The following is a 19,093-nucleotide window of genomic DNA, read 5'->3' on the forward strand; positions in this document are numbered from 1 at the left end:
TCCTAAGAGGCATTTTAAATGTGGAGTTTTGGGATGCACAAATGAACTGTATTCTCCATAGACTACCTTCGTTTTTCAGAGATAACATTAGTAATGTTTGGAATCTGCAGAGTTTGTAGCTCCGCCCTCCTTTGATAAGAGCATAATCTTATTTAAATTTAAAGTGACAGTTACCAAAACAACACTTTTATTAAAGCATTCAAAGGGCAGTTTTAAAGAGTCATGAAACTTTATTTGTGTGGTGTTTTGATCATTCTGTTATGATTTATTCATCCTCCACTTGTTCCAAACCTGTTTGAGTTTCTTTCTTCTGTTCAACAAACTCAAAGGAAATTGAAGAGTGTTGGAAAAAACAGCCATTGACCTCCATAATATTTATAGCACATCCGATCTCAATGGCTGCTGGTTTCCAACACTCATCAGAATATCATGTTTTATGTTAACCACGTTCAATATACCTAATCCACCATTTTTACTACTAAGAATATAAAAACAAATAAAAATGAATTTAAATGTATAAATTTTCTTTACACATAATTGTCTCGTGTTGACTGACAAGAGTGTATTAGTCTGTTTTTATATTAAGTGCAATTTCGATTAGCGAACTGAAAAAATCATACTCAAGTCAAATTACTGTTACTTGCCCAAGAATGTAGTGCAAGTAGAGGAAAAGTATCTGTTGTAAATATTACTCAAAGTATCAGTATAAAGAAGCCCTTTTAAAAGTACTCAAGAGTCGTGAGTATTACGATGTGAAAGTTTGATGCATTTACATGCTATTTGTTCACGTGTGTGTGTGAAAACGTAACATTCTGTAGGAAATTTAGTAATTGTTGAAGGTCATTTAATGATTTTAGTTCTCATGCTGTAGACATCTTCATCATCATTTCTAAAGTCTCTCTGTAATTGCGTGTAATGATTTAGAAACTCACAGTGTTTGAGAACGTGATGCATGATGTCCAGGAGGTGTGACTACAGCAAAGCCATTCTGAGGATGAACCAGAGAAAAACAAGGAATGAGATATTTGTTTGTAGTAACAGAGGAATGAATAGTGGACTATAATAATCTCACCCTCAGGTCTCCTCTGGCCACACACAGCGCTAGCTCTGTCACGCTACCAACAGCCATCTTCAGTGCCTCTGAATTTCTGGGATTTTTCCACATCGTACCAATGTCCATTTGACTTCGATATGGTTCTGGTCCAGTGAAAAAACAAACAAGTTCCTCTGAATGGACTGAGAGTAGCTCCTCGACAGTGGCTGACCTGCCTTTAAGCAGCTAAAACACAAGCATGAGTGTAAATGTAAGTGCAGTAAACTCTTTTAGCTTACGTGAGTGCTTCAGTGATGTTTACCTTACACTGACTCCTCAGGCCACACTCCTGCAGTCTTGACCAGATACTTGTAACTCGGTCAGCTTCATGAAGACCACAGCTGCTGTCTCTACAGTCACACCTATGCTTCATCATCTCATACACCAAGCCTACAATGTAACGTTTAGTATAAGAGATAGTTCCTAATATTCAAATCAACAACAACGGGACAATTCATAGTTGCATGTTGCAGATTGCCAGCCTGTGCTTCTGTACTTTTTTTTTTTTTTTTTTTTACAAATGTTCACAAATTTTATTCAATTTAATATTGTCATGGTAATAGAGCTTTAAACTAAAAGTTGATTCAAATCCGAAACATATCATCAGGGCCGGCGTGTCTATAGAGGCGATCTTGGCAACCACCTAGGGCGGCAAAATAGAGAGGGCAGCGTCCACGACACCTCCCTCAACGACCATTTAACATTGATTTATTTTGGAATGAAACTATATTGAATTTTGCTTAAAAAGCTTTCATAATGTTTTGCATTATGGGATCTTGAACTCTGCTCTAACTTTTCATGTAGAAAATTGCTAAATAATTATAATTTTGATAATAAAGCATATATTTATTTCCATAAATATTACATTGGCGATCAAAATTAGAGAACAACATACAGTTTGTTTATTTCAAAGTCACTGCTTAGTGCTATTTGAAATTATCCTAATGATCTAGCAGAAAAAGAGCCATTTTAGGCATTTTTCTTTAGTTACATCTTTTTTGAAGCATAGTATAGAAAACTTAAATAAAGCCCCGGTCAGATCACACGATTTTGCCACCATTTCCTTGACGTAGGGGGTCGTAGGGAGTCGTAAATGACAAATGAGTGCCGTGACAAGATTCAATAGTTTTTTTTTTGTGTTATGTGGCCTAGTTCACAACAACCAGGGCTGCGTCCGAAACCGCGTAGGTACTGCATTTGAATTTAAACGTACTACTCGACCGTTAGAAAAGGACATTTTATACAGTATGAATGTAAAAAGTATGAATGGAATTCGGACATACTACATCCGCCATTTTGTCATGGTCACGTGACCTACCTGCGTCAGTAAATTTCATGAATAACTGTATAAGAAATAGTATTTTAGTCATCCCAAATGAATTAGTCTTAAGACACTTTCTCATCATTAAGTCTTTTTTCCAACCTGTGGTGAAGTTTGGTTTTCTCATGTCCAGAGCTGAGGCTGAATGTGAAGACAGACGTGTGTCAAAGGTGTCTGGAAAGGAATGCACACGTGAAACCTGCTGGTGAAATATTTTGTGTCTCCATTCCAAGTTTTCTTTCAGCTGAACTCCCTGTCGATTACAGCTTTCAAGCGGGGATTGAGATGAAATGCGTACTTCCTCACTTGTTCTCTTTCTGAACCTTCCCAGATCTCCAGGAGACTCAGGCCATGCTGGGCCAACTGAAACCTAAGAAATATAATTAACATTTTATAAAACCATTCATACATTCAGTTTGACCTACAGATAAGCCCCTCCCTTGGTGCAGATGAGCCAATGCCAGTTGCACGAGGACCAGAAATCTGACATCTTTAGGTTTCAGAAGCATGGAGCTCCAATTGGATTGATGGTGTTATAGAAATGGTGTTAGAGCAAGAGCCATTGTGTTTGTTGTAATGCTGTTTTTGACCACTGGGTGGAGTGTGGGGTTTAAGGAGTATATAGGTAGGCAAAGAGTTAGAACAGCAGGTGTGTAATTAGAGGGAAGCACATTTTTTGACCGTGTTTGGAAGGAACTTTGTGGAGGCATTCAATGTGATTTTATGAGCATTTATGTACCAGACTGTAAGTGGAAATTGAGCCAAAAGAACTATCTGTTAAAAAATAAACCTGATAAGCAGTATTTGGAAGATGATTCGTTTGTTGAGATCTCACGCGTCAGAAACAACCTTACAACAGCTCAAGTGACAAAATGATCATTTGTGTCACTACAAATGGTAAATATACCTGTCTAGGTACTTGTAACTTTACTAAAATCACCTAGTTACTTAACTCAACCCTTGTATTGCTGTAGCATAGGTATTAGATAAGAAGCACTAACTTCAGCTCATGCTAACATTAGCTAAAAAGTAATTTGCCCCTAGCAAAGTGCATTAAATGTAAAATAATTTCTTTCCCTTCAGTACATTAACAATATTCATCATGGACAGCCCACTCAAAACCAAATGTCTAATTTCCTGACTTTCACTAACTAAAAAGCTGAATTTCCTAGACCTTTAAAGAACTGATGGTAAAAAAAATAATAAAAAATGTAAGGAATTTACAGTAATTGACTCACAGCCCAGGTAGCTACATGTTTCGTTCTGTCAGTGACTGCTTAAGCTATCTAACATAAGCTACATTTTGGCTACTTTTTAATTGATAACTAGCTAGCCAACATTATAACTACATACCTCTTTTTGACCGGTGGGAAACAGAAAGCTTCAGGCACAACAGGATTTCAGCTTCTACTTTTAACATCCATCATTTGAAGTGGTCATTTTGTAGCCAATTCTCTTGAAATGTACATTTTCCAGGCAAAGCTTAGCAATTGACTTATTGCTGATTGATAAGAAAAAAAGGCACTGAAAAATAGCTTAACTATAACTACAAGGGGGAAAATATGGTATAAATAAATAAATAAAATGTAAATTTAAGTCAAGTAAATTTAACTGAAAACTGGACTGACACAGTTTCAATTTACTAGAACTTCTATGTTAAGCTGCTTTGACACAACCAACAATATAAAAGCGCTACATAAATAAAAATGAATTGAATTTGGATATATTTATAAACTTTTCTGTCTATCAAAGATTGGAACAGACCTTTTAAATTTCATGATATTCCAGAAATTTCATGACCATTGGGAACCCTGAAAACATCTAGTTATTTCACACTGACAGCGTTCAAGTGAAGACAGTTAGCAACTGTTTGTCCAAGTTAGTAACCTTATCTAAGAGGTGTGGGGTTCACCGTAAGGTTAACTAAACACAGGCCCGGCGCTACGGGGGGGCAAAGGGGGGCATTGCCCCCTCAGAAAGAATTTGTGCCCCCCCAGTTTTTATAAAGGATTGTTCACTCAAAACGGAAAATTCTTTCTGTCATTAATTATTAACACTCCCGTCGTTCCAACCTTTAGAACACACATTTAAATATTTTAAAATATATGACATAGCAATTGAATTATGAAAATGGTGAGATTAAAGCTAGTCCTATAGTCCAGAGATCCGGTCCCTGCGTTAGGTCAGGTGCGCCCGTAAATAAAACGCGCACGCGGCGATGGAGGCGCACTCAACTCACAAGTGAGAAAAGTGGGTGACATGATAGGAGCAGCTTAATTCATTACATGTTTTGGTCAACTAATTCTTTAAACACAACTCTCTTGAGCTCTAAAAGGAAGAAACGCAGAAGAAATTTGCTGATAAATTAATTTTAGCAGAGACGCAACTGCCAGTCATTTTCATTATTCGGGAAGATGTAGCCTAATAAAATGTTTTAATAAAAACAAATAGTTTACTGCACAGTCCCACAGAAGGCTACACTATAAATAATATTTTAATTTATTTATTAATATTACTAATAATATGATTACAATTAAGCTAAAATTGACAAAACGCAGAACCCTTTGATTGTTTGCTTTCATTTTGACATTGCTAAAAAGCGCACTTTTACAGTTGTGTAGAGAAACATCCCATTATGCAGCAGCAGTCAAGGTATAACACTTAATAAATGCCTTTTGCGTTTAAAGATGATCGGCCTGCGAAGTCAAGTTTGCAGTGTTATAAATTGAATATATTGCTTAAGTGGATTTACCGCGGATCAACCGAGAAACCTCTCACATGCTGCAGGTAGGCTGGATGATAATCTTTTTAAAATATGTAATTAAGGCTATACTGCTATTTGCTTATGCAAAATTAAAAAACATTAAATATATTATAAACCTACAGCATATCGAATTTGTTTTGACTTGTAGCTCATGGCCCTAAAATAAAAATAACCTGAAAACAAGTTATTAAAATGTATTATAAATTAATAAATAAAATGACGGGTAGGCCAAGTAACCTAATGGTTTATGATGGTTTACAAATGACAAGCTGACAATATCACGAAAAAAAAAAACACACTTATGATAGCCTAAGATAAATCTTTATTTTTACATTTAAAATGATGAAAAAAGTTTTATAGCCTATTGAGTTGTGTTATCCGTGCCAAACTAATTTTTACGGTAATAACTGTGAATTTTGGTCTCTTTTTTAGGTATTTTTCTGGCTACACTAATGCCTTAAAATGTAACTAAGTCATTGTTTTGAATGACATTAGATTGTAACATTTAGCTTTTCCCTAACACTGATGTTGATTGGATAATGGGCCACGTGAAGCGTGATGACTCGGTTAAGCTGATTTCACTATATTTATTTACCGGTTACGAATAGTCTGATCGTGGGTCAGCTTGCATGTGTGGGCATAATTTGACGTCTTTACCTAAAACTTTTAACATTCAAATGCCTGCTATTTGAAATAAAATTGAAATAAATAAGGAGAATAACATATGATTTAAAGCACTCGTTTGGCACTGAAGCCATGATCCGTCTGCATTAATAAGCGGTATCGTTGCATAATAAAATCAGTAATAGCGAAACTGTGCATATTATTATTACTATTAAAACGTATATTACTGCCTTAGGTCAGTAACAAAGTAAAGTAATAATAAATGTGAATAAATAGCCTAAATGAAAGGAACAAGAGAGACCAAAATCAGCCACCATGTCTAGTGCCCCCCTATGGATTTAAAATGCCCCCTCAGTTCTGACATCCTGGCGCCGGGCCTGACTAAACAGAAGTTGAAGTGACGGTTCAACCAAAAATGAAAATGTACTTACTATACAAACTACCCTCTATTTACTCAAACCAGTTTTACTTTCTTTCTTCAGCTGAACACAGAAAATATTTTGAAAAAAGCTGCAAACCTGTAACCATTGACATCCCTAGTAGTAAAACAAATATTATGGAAGTCAATGTCACATGCGGGAGAACGACGTGGGACAACAGTGGTAAGGAACCAATTGCTGGTTTAAGGTCAAAACAGGAGTAGCTGGTATGGATGGTTGATGTGAAACCAATAGTATCTGGATGCAGCCTTTATGATGCAAGCTGAGATTGCATCACTCAGTGATGCAGTGTCAGACACAATGCACTCAAATGGAGTGAGTGACGTCACTGTGATGGTTAGGGGTGGGGTTAGGTGAGCCCATTAAAAAGCATTGGATGCAGCCCAGATTGCACTGCACCAGGTCTGCATCCAGACCCCTCTCTGTGAAACTGACGTTAACACAGTGTCGAGATTCCGAAGCGCAAGTGAGTCGAAACACTGCATCAAAGCATGACCACATGGTTTATGACCAAAACAAGACATATTTATACACAAAGTGTTCATCTGGATGTCAGACCAATGTTTGAACGATACACGTTATAAAAACAGAGCATTAAAAACTCAACATTTATAGCTGCATCAATCTGGATTCAATCCCATTATCTCTGCATGCTAGATTAAATCACTAATATCACTTTGAAGCTTCAACTCTACAACGTGGGGTTTAATACCTCGATGTGTTTAACGGATTCTTTGCTGAAGCTGTTCCAGAGCGATATATAAAAAACAACCACTAGGTGTCACTGTAGAGTGGGTTTCAAAACATTCAACAGTTTCAGTGTTTCATGAAGCCTTGCTCTGCACTCCACTAGTAGCTGGTATATAAAGGAAGATTGAAAAACGTAGTCAAAATCAGGCATGAGGTTGAAAATAGGCGGCAAAACAAAATCAAACACTAAACAAGGCTAAGGTCAAAAATACAAACAGGCAACACAAAGAACCATGCAACGTGCACACATTAAAGACTCCGTGCTAAACTGGTGTATGTGTTGTGTAAATAGTCTGAATGATCAGTGATTACAAGGGTCAGCTTTGTTTGTCAGCCATGATCAACAACTGGTGTGTGTGACATGGCCTGATGGGATTTGTAGTTCCTTAACAAGACATATGTAGTTCATCAGCGATCGGTCAGGAGTGGATCGCTGGTGATCATGACAGTCAATGGCTACAGGTTTCCAGCTTTCTTCGAAATATCTTCTTTTGTGTTCAATAGAAGAAAGTCAAACAGGTTTGGAATGTGAAGGGAGTAAAATGATGACAGAATTTTCATTTTTCTCAACTTTTTTTCCTTTAAAGCATTTATGAATTATTCACTTTCTTACCTTTTCTGGAAGGGTGTGTTGCTGGAATGTCTCTTGTGGCCACTGTTGTTGGTACATGGGTTGTACCAGTGTATAAGCCGGAGTGTGTATATGTGTGTATTGCTGTATATAAGAAGGTGCTGACTGGGATTTGATTAAAGGTCTATGAGGCATCGGCGGCCACTGCTGCCCAGTAACTGTGATAGAGATTCAATGCAAATTACCTTCACCTTTTCTCATTTACACAGATTTAATGATCTCAAAATGTGGATGTATGCGTTACCTGTAAAAATATGTGGATAAAGAGTGAAGACCTGAGGATTGTAAGCAGTGGCAGCATATGCAGGCCAGAGGACGGGGTGCTGAATGCTGATTTGTAAAGGAGAGTCTTCCTGAAGAAATGAGCAGTGGTGTTACCTACTTACGGTACTATTTATTTTTTAGCAAAGATGCATTATATTGATTAGAAGTCTTAGTAAAGACATTTATAATGACATATTATTTTTCTCTGTAGTGGATTAAACTAAATGAAAAAAAATATATATGGCATATATAATCAAAATAAATAGTTTAATTGTTTCTCTGTAATAACAGAGTCAAACATTCTATTTAGTAAGTAATAACAGCAGCACAACTGTTAATATTACTAAGAGAATAACGTCAGTGTATTAGGTCATTTCCGAGACATCATGTTACACTAAAGACTGCAGTAATGATTGCTGAAAGTATACACTCACCGGCCACTTTATTAGGTACACCTTATTAGTACCAGGTTGGACCCCTTTTGCCATCAGGACTGCCTTAATTCTTTGTGGCATAGATTTAACAAGGTATTGGAAATATTCCTCAGAGATTTTGGTCCATATCGACATGATAGCATTACGCAGTTGCTGCAGATTTGTTGGCTGCACATCCATGATGCGAATCTCCCGTTCCACCACATCCCAAATGTGCTCTATTGGATTGAGCTTTGGTGACTGTGGTGGCCATTTGAGTACAGTGAACTCATTGTCATGTTCAAGAAACCAGTCTGAGATGATTCACGCTTTATGACATGGCACGTTATCCTGCTGAAAGTAGCCATCAGAAGATGGGTACACTGTGGTCATAAAGCTGATAAAGTGATGGACATGGTCAGCAACAATACTTTGGTAGGCTGTGGTATTGACACGATGTTCAACTAGTACTAATGGGCCAAAGTGTGGCAAGAAAATATCCCCCACACCATTACACCAAGACCATTACAAGACTCATCAGACCAGGCAACGTTTTTCCAATTATCTTTTGTCCAATTTTGGTGAGCCTGTGCGAATTGTAGCCCCAGTGTCCTGTCCTTCGGTGACAGGAGTGGCACCCGGTGTGGTCTTCTGCTGCTGTAGCCCATCTGCTTCAAGGTTTGATGTGTTGTGTGTTCAGAGATGCTCTTCTGCAAACCTCAGTTGTAGCGAGTGGTTATTTAAGTTACTGTTGCCTTTCTATCAGCTTGAACCAGTCTGGCCATTCTCCTCTGATCTCTGGCATCAACAAGGCATTTGGGCCCACAGACGGTAGATGGTTTTGAGTGAAAATCTCAGTAGATCAGCAGTTTCTGAAGTACTCAGACCAGCCTGTCTGGCACCAACAACCATGCCAAGTTCAAAGTCACTTAAATCAACTTTCTTCCCCATTCTAATGCTCAGTTTGAACTACAGCAGATCGTCTTAATCAAGTCTACTTGAATAAATGCTTTGAGTTTCTGCCATGCGATTGGCTGATTATAAATTTGTGTTAATGAGCAGTTGGTCAGGTGTACCTAATAAAGTGGCCGGTGAGTGTGTTGTCATCACATGAACAGATTATATATATATTAAAACAGAAAACAGTTCTATTAAAGTGTAGTTCTACAAGTTGCTTAAACAATAGCCACACACAATTAAATATAGAAACATGTTTGGGTAAAACTAAGTAATATATTACAATTTTAAGCCTAAAACTCTTTTTAAAAATGCAAACATATATTCATACTTAGTCTACACACTTTCCTCCAAAGGTAACCAAGTAACATAATTTACTGCATTTTTTAAGTGACTTAAGATTGTAATATATTACTTTTCCCCCAATACTGCTAAATAATAATGCTTGATTATCTTAAAAGCAGTAACAGACCTTGCCTGATGATGCACTGTAGGTTGTGGTTTGAATCAGCTCTTGACGATTCATTTGATTATCTAGTGATGAAACTGTAGCAGAACTGGCAGAAACCGCTATAAAATAAAAACATCCTTTTTGAATCTTTGTGCTTAGACTAGAAAAAAACATGAGTATATGAAAGAACAAAGTGAATCCTCACCCATGGAGTCTGGATCCCCGACAGCAGGGGGCGCGCTGGTTTTACGCTGCAATGGATTCTGTCTCCCCGTCATACTTCTCTTTGATCGCAGCTTCAGAATAGGCTCAGAGGCTTCACACACAAACACACACATTTTTATGATTAAATTATAAATATTAAGATTGCCATTCGTCAAGTTATTTTCAGACAGGTAAAGTAACAGAGTTTAAGTCGATGTGCAGATGCGTCACCTGTTCTTCTTAGTGGATTGTCCTCTTCCTGTCGGTCTAATTCACGCTGCTGTATGTCCTGACCTGCAGATGTCCTGAACAACACCAACAACAAAAACACTCCGGTTTAAAATCGAAATTAAATGCAGTAAAAGCTTCATATGTGACCCTGGTGCACGAAACCTTAATTTTAGGGTATGAGTATTTATTTTTTTTTATTTTTTTTCATGCCCAAAAAAAATTAAAAAGCAATATGAGATTTCTCAATATGTAGATTTTTTTTAATCTTCAGATAGCAGATATTGAAACAGTTGTATGTCAATCAAATATTGGCAACACGTTCTGTCCTAACAACCCATAAATCAATGCAAAGCTTATTTATTCAGATTTCAAAATATTTATAAACATCTTAATTTAAAAAAAAAACTGTTATGAATGGTTTTGTGGTCCAAAATTACATTTATGCATCAAAGATTAGACGTTCTTAAACATCATTGGGCATTATTTGAATGATATTAGCCAAGCATGGTCTAACTTAGATTGTGTCTGAATCCACTTTTAAGCACAGGAAAAATGGTCTGTGCACCAGGCGCATTGCCAAAAAGTGTTGTCCTTATTCTTATAATGAGTTATAAGTGTTTTTTGGGGCATAACATGCATTAAACCAATCAGAATCTCATCTGCCATAGTATGTTAGAGTCTGAGAGTGTCGCAATGGGGCATTTTTGCTATTTACATGGCAAATTTTGTAAGCGGAAAAACTGATCACTATCCACAAAATGGTCAAAGGCCATCATTCTGTAGATGATCATCCTCATCCATTCGGCTTTATCCTTTCCACAGTGGATTCGGGAAACAGGTGGACGCACTCCACATCCATTACATATTTAATTTCATAATTTTGTTACATGCAAAGATTCGTTTCAAACTATTTCTAAATTCATTTCCAATTTCCAGCAAACTAATAAATGAACAATAAAAATGAAGGGTGGTCAAAAAACTGTGACTCACATCAAAACACACTTCCTAGTTTTATACCCTATGGTACACACCTCTTTAAAACCCAACAGATGGACAAATCTAAACACAAAATGATTAAAACAAATATAATTACGCAAATAATAAAAATTTTAAATAATATCAACACTAAACCAATCGTTAGAAATAAGCTGGCTTCAACAGAACCAGATTCCACCACAGCACATTGCACCGGATTTTTGATAGGGACCACCCCCCAAAAAATCTATCATGCGTATTTAGTATCTAAAAGTATTACAGCACATGTCCCAAATATGTAAGTATACACAATTTACTAAATGAGATTAGACTTTTATTGAATATTTCCAATGGACAAGCCCAAGTGTTCAGTAATGATGACAGACCCTGACTGAATTTCATTGGCTGACGCTTCTATGACGATCGTTTCAGCTCCAACTTCAGACACGCCCTCTGTCAAGCGTTGACGCTGAAGCCCCGTGTGAATAGGGCGTAAGGTTGTTGACAAAGGCCATTAATCCTTGCAGAGCAGTAATTGCAGTTTTATTGTTACTAACCTGTGCTGCTTATTGCAGATATACTCATACAGCTTTCTTCTCACCGAGAGACTACAGCCAGCACCTGCTGAGTAAAAACCATCAAATCACAGTTCAGATGATTAAAAACAGCTTAAAAGAACACATCAGGGTCAGAAAGGAAGGCCGGTGTCCTGCAAAGTTACCTGGGCAAGCTAATCAAGCTCTTAAGTTGCAGTCACAGTAGGATTTTTCTCCCATAGACTTCCATTCATACGCACGCAAATGCATCAGATCAGAAACGCAAGGTCATGCATCAAGTTTCGCAGGTTGCTGCGGTGCAAAGTTCAAGCTTGGTGAACTCTGACCTGCGAAATCGCATCACTTGACTGCGTGAGACCAATCAAGGATCAAAAAATGACCGCTCTGGACAGAAATTTAAACCATGGAGCAATTGCTCTGCAGGACACACCGGCCATCCAGGACTGAGTTTGGACATCCCTGGCTTAGATGATTAAAACAATTAAGGTATTGTTTTTATTTTCCTTATATGACATTTCAAAATGTTTCTGTATTTTCTATATGGGTTTACACACTGTTTTGAGTATTTAACTTGCAGTTCAATTATATTTTGATGATTTTTTTAAATAAAAAAAGTTAGTTCACCTAAATTTTTAAAAAGGTATAGTTAACCCAAAAATTTCCTCACGATTTCCTCATCCTCAGATAGTTCCAAACCTTCACGACTTTCTTTTTTTCTGTTGAGCAAAAAAGAAGATATATTGAAGAATGTTCAATATACTGGTATTTTCCAGTAGTCACTATAATCCATAGTTGGTAAAAATACTGGTTAAAGGTTTCCAACTTTCTTCAAAATATCTCCTTTTGTGTTCAACAGAAGAAAAAAAAAACTCAAACAGGCTTGGAACAAGTGAGATGATGACAAAATAAAATTTGTAAAGAAAGCATGAGAGTACTTTGTTCGCTCTCTTTCCTCAAAGACAGTTTGTCCTCTTGTGTGCTCCTCCTCCCTCTCTCCAGTGTCCGGTGCTGCTGATGGTGAGACATCTGAATGATGAGGATGACACCAGTGTGTTAGTTAGGAACAGGCTGCAGAGCGCACCAAACATTTAAAAAACCCAAGTAAAAAACATGAATCAGTGTTACGACCCTTGTCGAGGATCAGGGACGCAACATAAAAGAACACTTGGACAAATAAAATTTACTTTTATGATTCTAGGAGTTTATTTGTCTTTTTTTTTTTGTCTTTTTCTTCTTTTTTTCACCCAAAACCTGAAGCCTATATCTCGGAGAAGACCCACAACAAAATAATAAACAAAAAGTACACACAACCTAAACAACCACACTTACATACACCTTACAAAGAAAATAACAGAAATAAACATAAAATCCTAAACCTCACTCCTGTACATATACATAAAAACAAGAGAAAATATTTACCCCTACTGCTTCTCACCGTGTATTTACAGAGACTGATATTTACAATATCAACAAACGGATCAAAACAAAGTAAAAGGGGGTTAGGAACAAGACAGCAACATCAAAAAAGCTGATGGATTAATTCCTCTGCTCTCAATCAGTAGAATTTTGAAATAGCACCACGCACAAAGAAAAGTTTTTCCAGTAGAAAAATTATAAAACTCTTGTTTTCTGAAAAATTGCTCGAAATATATTATTTAAAATTATTAAAGAACAAATATCTGGAAAGGAAACATACTTCTCATACTAAACCCCATTTATTCGTTCATTTTGAGAAAGCTAAAAACATTTCCTTCACAAAAAAACAAGACTTTTAATTGTAAATAAGAAGTAGGGGTGACACATGCAGTGGGTAGCACAATCGGCTCATAACAAGAAGGTCGCTGGTTCAAGCCTGGCTAGGTTAGCTGGCAGTTCTGTGTGGAGTTTGCATGTTCTCCCCGTGTTCGCTTGGGTTTCCTCTGGGTGCTCTGGCCTCTTTCACAAGTCCAACGACATGCAGTACAGGTGAATTGGGTAGGATAAATTGTCCGTAGTATATGTGTGTGAATGAGTTTGTATGAGTGTTTCCCAGTGAAGGTTTGCAGCTGGAGGGGCATCCGCTGTGTAAAACATATGCTGGATAAGTTGGCGATTCATTCCGCTGTGGCGACCCCAGATTAATAAAGGGATTAAGACGAAAAGAAAATGAATGAATAAACGAATAAGAAGTAAATCTATCTGTAGTTCATATTAGAAAACAAACAAAAAAAAACTGATTTCAGTTAAAAAAAATTTGCAGTGCATTGAAATATTAAATGCTGTGGGATGTGTCTGCCCTGACTTAAAGGGATAGTTCACTCAAAAATTTTAACTTACTCACTTTTTACTCTCTCAAATGGTTCCAAACTTGTATGTGTTTCCTAGAAAACATGATATTTTGAGGAAGACCACTGACATTCATAGTAGGAAAAAAACAAATACTATGGAAGTCAATGGTTACAGGTTTTCAGCTTTCTTCAAAATATCTTTAGTGTTCAACAGAAGAAATAAAGTCCAACAGGTTTGAAACAAGTAAAGAGTGATTAAATGATGACAGACATAATCTGAATTCATCCATTTTCTTTCGGCTCTGTCCTTTTATTCATCAGGGGTCACAACAGCGGAATGAACCGCCAACTTATCAAGCATATGTTTTACACAGCGAATGCCCCTCCAGCTGCAACCCAATACTGGGATCTATACACACTCATTCATCCATACACACTCATGTCTTTGGACTTGTGGGGGAAACTGAAACACCCGGAGGAAACCTACGTGAACACATGCAGAACATGCAAACTCCACACAGAAATGCCAACTGGTCTAGCCGGGACTTAAACCAGCGACCTTCTTGCTGTGAGGCAACAGTGCTAAACACTAAGCCACCATGTCGCCCCTATTCAAAATACATTTTAGGTTACATTTTAGTTTTTAGGTCTTCACATACTAATAAGAAGCTTTTGTATTTATTCAGTGTTTTTTCTTGTTAGCAGTGAAGTAAATCATTACACCATTTAGATTTATGAGTTAATTTGCAGCAGACGACAGTGAAAAAAAGGTGTTAATTAGCGCCACAACCCTCCTCAGTCTCCCAAACTTCAATAAATTGTGCAAAGCAACACTTACTTTACATCCAAAGACAAAAGAAAGCAGATAAAAATAGTTTACCACAGTTCACCCAAAGCAAGAGCCTAATCGCGCGCTAAATCGTGTCTGCAGTGTCCTCTGTATTTGTTTTTATGAAGCCTACACATAGCGAAACATCACCAGCATTTAGTTATATGCCACCGCAGAAACCATGCTGCACTCAATCTGGGCTGGATCACTATGGTAACCATACAGCTGACGAGGAAGTGCTCTATTAAGGCGCACATTGAAGAAACCCATCCACTTCCTGCAGCTAAAATTAGATTTGTTTGTCTGATTTAGAGGTGATTTATGTAAGTAGGGTGTGCTATTCTCATCCTACAATTTGCCTGACTTATATTTGGCTTAAATGACTTTCGGGAAACATCAAAAAAAGGGAAAAGCACAAGAAGTCTATCTTCAGGAATGTTGTGTTATGAGTGATGTTTGTAACTTCAAAGCTTTTATTTTGACACCCATCAATATTGAATGATGAATGAAAAAAAGTTTTGAACAAGTTTGTGCAAGCCTCACACTTTAGGGATCTTAAATGTATTTAAAAAACTGACAAATACTGTCAAAACTTCTACCGTGCAGAACTTTACTGAGTTTAAAGTTTTTAAAGGCAAGCTAATCAATTGTAGATATATTTTTGTCTGACATGTAACAATAACCAGTGGTGTAAAGTAACAAAATATAAATACTCAAACTATCGTAATGGATTAGTTTTTCTCAGGAATTGTAATTTACTAAGCAGTTTTAAAAATGTGTACTTTTCCTTTCCTTTGAATAGGTTTTTAGTGCATTATCGGTACTTTTACTCCACTACTTTCCTTCAACCTGCAGTCACTACTTTATTTTTTCTTGGATTATAAAAATCAGTCCTGTGGTTCCTGTCCAATCAAATCACACATAAAAAGGTAAATCACATCTTAATAAACTACCACAAGACATGGGTGATACATAATTACAGCAAACTGTTTGAAAGCATTAAAAGTGTCCAAGAAGATGTCCAAAATCATCACACACAATGACCCAGAGACTGTTTAGATGCATGTCACTGAAGAGAAAATGTTTACTGTATGATGACCGAAATGACCTTAAACACCCAACAGGCACAGGACATCAACATGACGTCAGATTAACATTATACCCCAACGTCGTGGGGATGATGCCTTTTGTTTGGAAATAAAAATCGAGTTTACATCAGAACTCAATGTCAGGCCGACGTCAATGTCCACTGTCCAACCTGAAATGATGTTACAGCTTGACGCTTTGTGGACGTTACCACTATGACTTCACGTTGGGTTTTGCTTGCCATTTATGATGAATAAATGTCAGTATTTTATGTCAATATGATGTTAGTTTAAGATGTTAGCTCGACGTTGGATTTTGATAACTTTCTAACAACCTAAAATTAACCAAATATCAGTGTCATTTTTGGACGTGAAAAATAACTTTTTTAGACGTTAGCTAGACACTGAATTTTGATCACCTTACATCACAATCTAAATCTAATTTAATATTAACATCTTATGATGTTGTGTACCTGCTAGGCAAAAACTAAATACACTACAGAATGTTATGTTTACACATGTTTCTTTCCACCACTGACAATAACTCTAATAAAATCAAGAAATCTGACTCCAAATATTCAGTGTAAATAAAGTATTACTGCATATTCTCAAAATATTTTCAATTTTCTGTATTTGTTAACTGACCGACACTCAAATGTAATACACAAAGGAAATGAAATAATCTTGTAGTTCATATCAGTGGTTTCCAAAGTGGGGGTCGCTTGGTGATTTCCAAAAAATCTCATATATGGTATCAAACTATTACAATTACCATGTTTTATCTATAATCTACAGAAGATAAAAAAGTTTTTAACTTATAATGTGTTTAATGTATACTTAATATTTCATATTTACATAAAAAACAACAAGCAAATAAAAATCCATAAGCCTTTAAATGCTTTTTTCCCATTTCAGTGTGGACCCATGAAGTTATTATGCTAGATTAATGTCATAGCAATAGCATTGGTTGCAGAAGATTGATGTTATGGCACAATGTTAAACTTTGACATCTTCACGGCACTCACATCCATTAAAATAAAGCCCACGACTGAACGTGGAGGATGATCTCCAAGTGGCGGTCTCCAAAACTAAACCAAGAAGTCTTGTACTGTAAATATTGTGCACAACATTCTCATTATGTGATGTTAATATTCAATTAAGGGAATGATGATTATGAAAAATAAAATTGTTGTTACAATTGTTGTTTTGTGTGTCAATATGCTCGTGTTTATATAGTTCCTATTGGTCTGTGTGCACCATTGTGTGCAATATTTGCATGTTTATAACCATCTCCAAGTCACTGGAGTTGTTCTTTTAGGAGTCGCAGGCTGAAAAGTTTGAGAACCCCTGATTTATATGACAAGCAACACTCTAAAGATTTGTAGTGCAATGCTTTATATAAAAGCTAAATGAGTAAATGTCAACGTTAGACAGCTACAGTACAGATAATATGACTGTCCTTCTCAGAGATTAAAGGTAATAAGCACGCTTGGTGATTATAAATAAATTTCTGTTTGTTGTGTTGACCAATAATACCAATAAAATCAAGAAATCTACTCAAAATATCTGTAAATAAAGCCCTCATAATTCTTAAGTTACTAAACAAATGAACTCAAAAGTCATTTTTAATTGTACTGTACAGATTATGCAAATATATATCATAATATCTGACTTCCCAAACTACTACAATACTACAAAAAACATCTCATACTGTTCTATGCGGAACTTAAACAGACTTTTCGGTGAGTAAAGAAGTCAAATAAAGTTGACACTTACCTGTCACGTCTGCATATCTTTTCCACTTCTAATATGTACTTCCGGGCATCAAGTCCTCAAAACCAACTAAAATGCATTTGCTCACTTTAGAGTCCACACTATAAAATGAACAGCAGAAATCTGAAATGCAAGCATCTGCAGAAACACTGGCGCTCCACTGCTGTAAACTCCAAAGGTGTGATTTAGCTGAGTGACATACAGTACAGCTACATTTACTGACTGAAGCCCCTCCTGCTCAGCTTCCTCTCTTCTCACTACATCAACAGTTGTTCGCTTCTCTCAACAAATCTATTAGTGATTTCACTAGGAACCCCTGAGCTGTGCATGCAAAGGATATCCTAATGTTTGCATTAGCCACAGTATAGCTTGGATAATGGTTTTGTGGTCAGAGTCATGTTAAAGAAGAGTGTGTATTTGAAAGATAATGAAGGCAAGGCGCACAAAATGATCTGGTGCCCACCCTTCTCGTTTTGTACAATAAAAGAAGTTTATTCTAGGATGGAGATTAGACTAAGTAGATGTACAAGTGAGTTAAATATGTGCAATGTCAGGTGGATGACCTACTACATGTTTAAATATGTTGGTTTCGCTTTATTGAGGACATGTCACAGATGATGCCTGCTGACGTGGTGACGTTTGCTCAGCCAAACACTCAAACTACAAAGATCTGATGATCTCATTGTGCTTCATGCAATGCATTATTCTGTCGTTTTACTGAAATATATGCAAGAGTCAGTTTTTGTCATGTATTTAAGAAGACATCTTGAAATATATCTAAAAACTCACAAATGAATCTTGGGGGGTGGGGTATGACTTAAGGGTTAGTACACCTGTAAATGTAAATTCTGTTATTAATTACTCACCCTTATGTCAATCCCCTGAGACCTACGTGCATATTCGGAAATCTGAGAGCTCCCTCATCCTCCATAGGCAGCCCAAAAGGTTAAATGTCCAGAAAAGGAAACATAAACACTATTAAAACAGTCATCAGTGATGTAACTAATAATATGAAGCTACAAGAACATTTTTGTTTATCTAAATAAACAACTTTGGTCCTACTCCAGTGTGCATTTACTACAGACAATAAGACACTTGCGTGTGGTACTGCTGACTGGCAATATGTTGAAATGATCTTTATAACGCGCACCCTGACCTGACATAAAAGGAAAGATAATGGCGAATAAAGTCGTTTGTCAAAATATTACACCTAATATTTACATCAGTAATATTTAGAGCTGGTGAGTGTGCAGGCTATGGGAGATCATGTTCAACATAATATACTTCACTTTCATGTTTATCAAAACACTCTGTCGCCAGCCTTGCTGTGTGTACTGGTGCATTATCATTGATAAACAGCATTGCCTTCAGGATACATCATTTAAACCATTTGGTGCATATGGGCCTCCAGAATGGTTCAGTAATCCTTGGCTGTGACATGCCAATCTAGCACAACAAAAGTAG

The 19,093-nt window shown here is 36.7% G+C and overlaps 1 protein-coding gene across 16 annotated transcripts in view; it reads right to left on the reverse strand.

Moving 5' to 3' along the window:
* hdac7b (histone deacetylase 7b) overlaps positions 1–18,042 on the reverse strand; it is a 27,019-nt gene extending 8,977 nt beyond the window's left edge. For 4 of the 16 annotated variants that reach the window (XR_002459098.3, XM_017356649.4, XM_021477205.3 and 1 more), the window contains exons 1-12: positions 17,633–18,042; positions 12,611–12,701; positions 11,676–11,742; positions 10,144–10,217; positions 9,914–10,024; positions 9,730–9,827; positions 7,868–7,976; positions 7,606–7,781; positions 2,517–2,784; positions 1,356–1,483; positions 1,073–1,279; positions 933–988 (exon numbers count right to left, since the gene is read on the reverse strand). Coding sequence is in view for 13 of the 16 variants with exons in the window: in XM_017356649.4 (XP_017212138.1) it covers positions 933–988; positions 1,073–1,279; positions 1,356–1,483; positions 2,517–2,784; positions 7,606–7,781; positions 7,868–7,976; positions 9,730–9,827; positions 9,914–10,024; positions 10,144–10,217; positions 11,676–11,742; positions 12,611–12,701 (1,385 nt within the window). In the remaining 3 variants the exon portion in view is untranslated. Of the gene's footprint in view, positions 1–932; positions 989–1,072; positions 1,280–1,355; positions 1,484–2,516; positions 2,785–7,605; positions 7,782–7,867; positions 7,977–9,729; positions 9,828–9,913; positions 10,025–10,143; positions 10,218–11,675; positions 11,743–12,610; positions 12,702–14,780; positions 14,991–17,632 lie in introns of those variants that run through there. The other 12 variants (XR_012408072.1, XR_012408073.1, XM_021477204.3 and 9 more) reach the window with 8 other exon arrangements.
* Between the last annotated feature and the right edge of the window lie 1,051 nt (positions 18,043–19,093).

Source organism: Danio rerio, chromosome 6, assembly GCF_049306965.1.
Source record: "Danio rerio strain Tuebingen ecotype United States chromosome 6, GRCz12tu, whole genome shotgun sequence".
Lineage (NCBI taxonomy): Eukaryota > Metazoa > Chordata > Actinopteri > Cypriniformes > Danionidae > Danio > Danio rerio.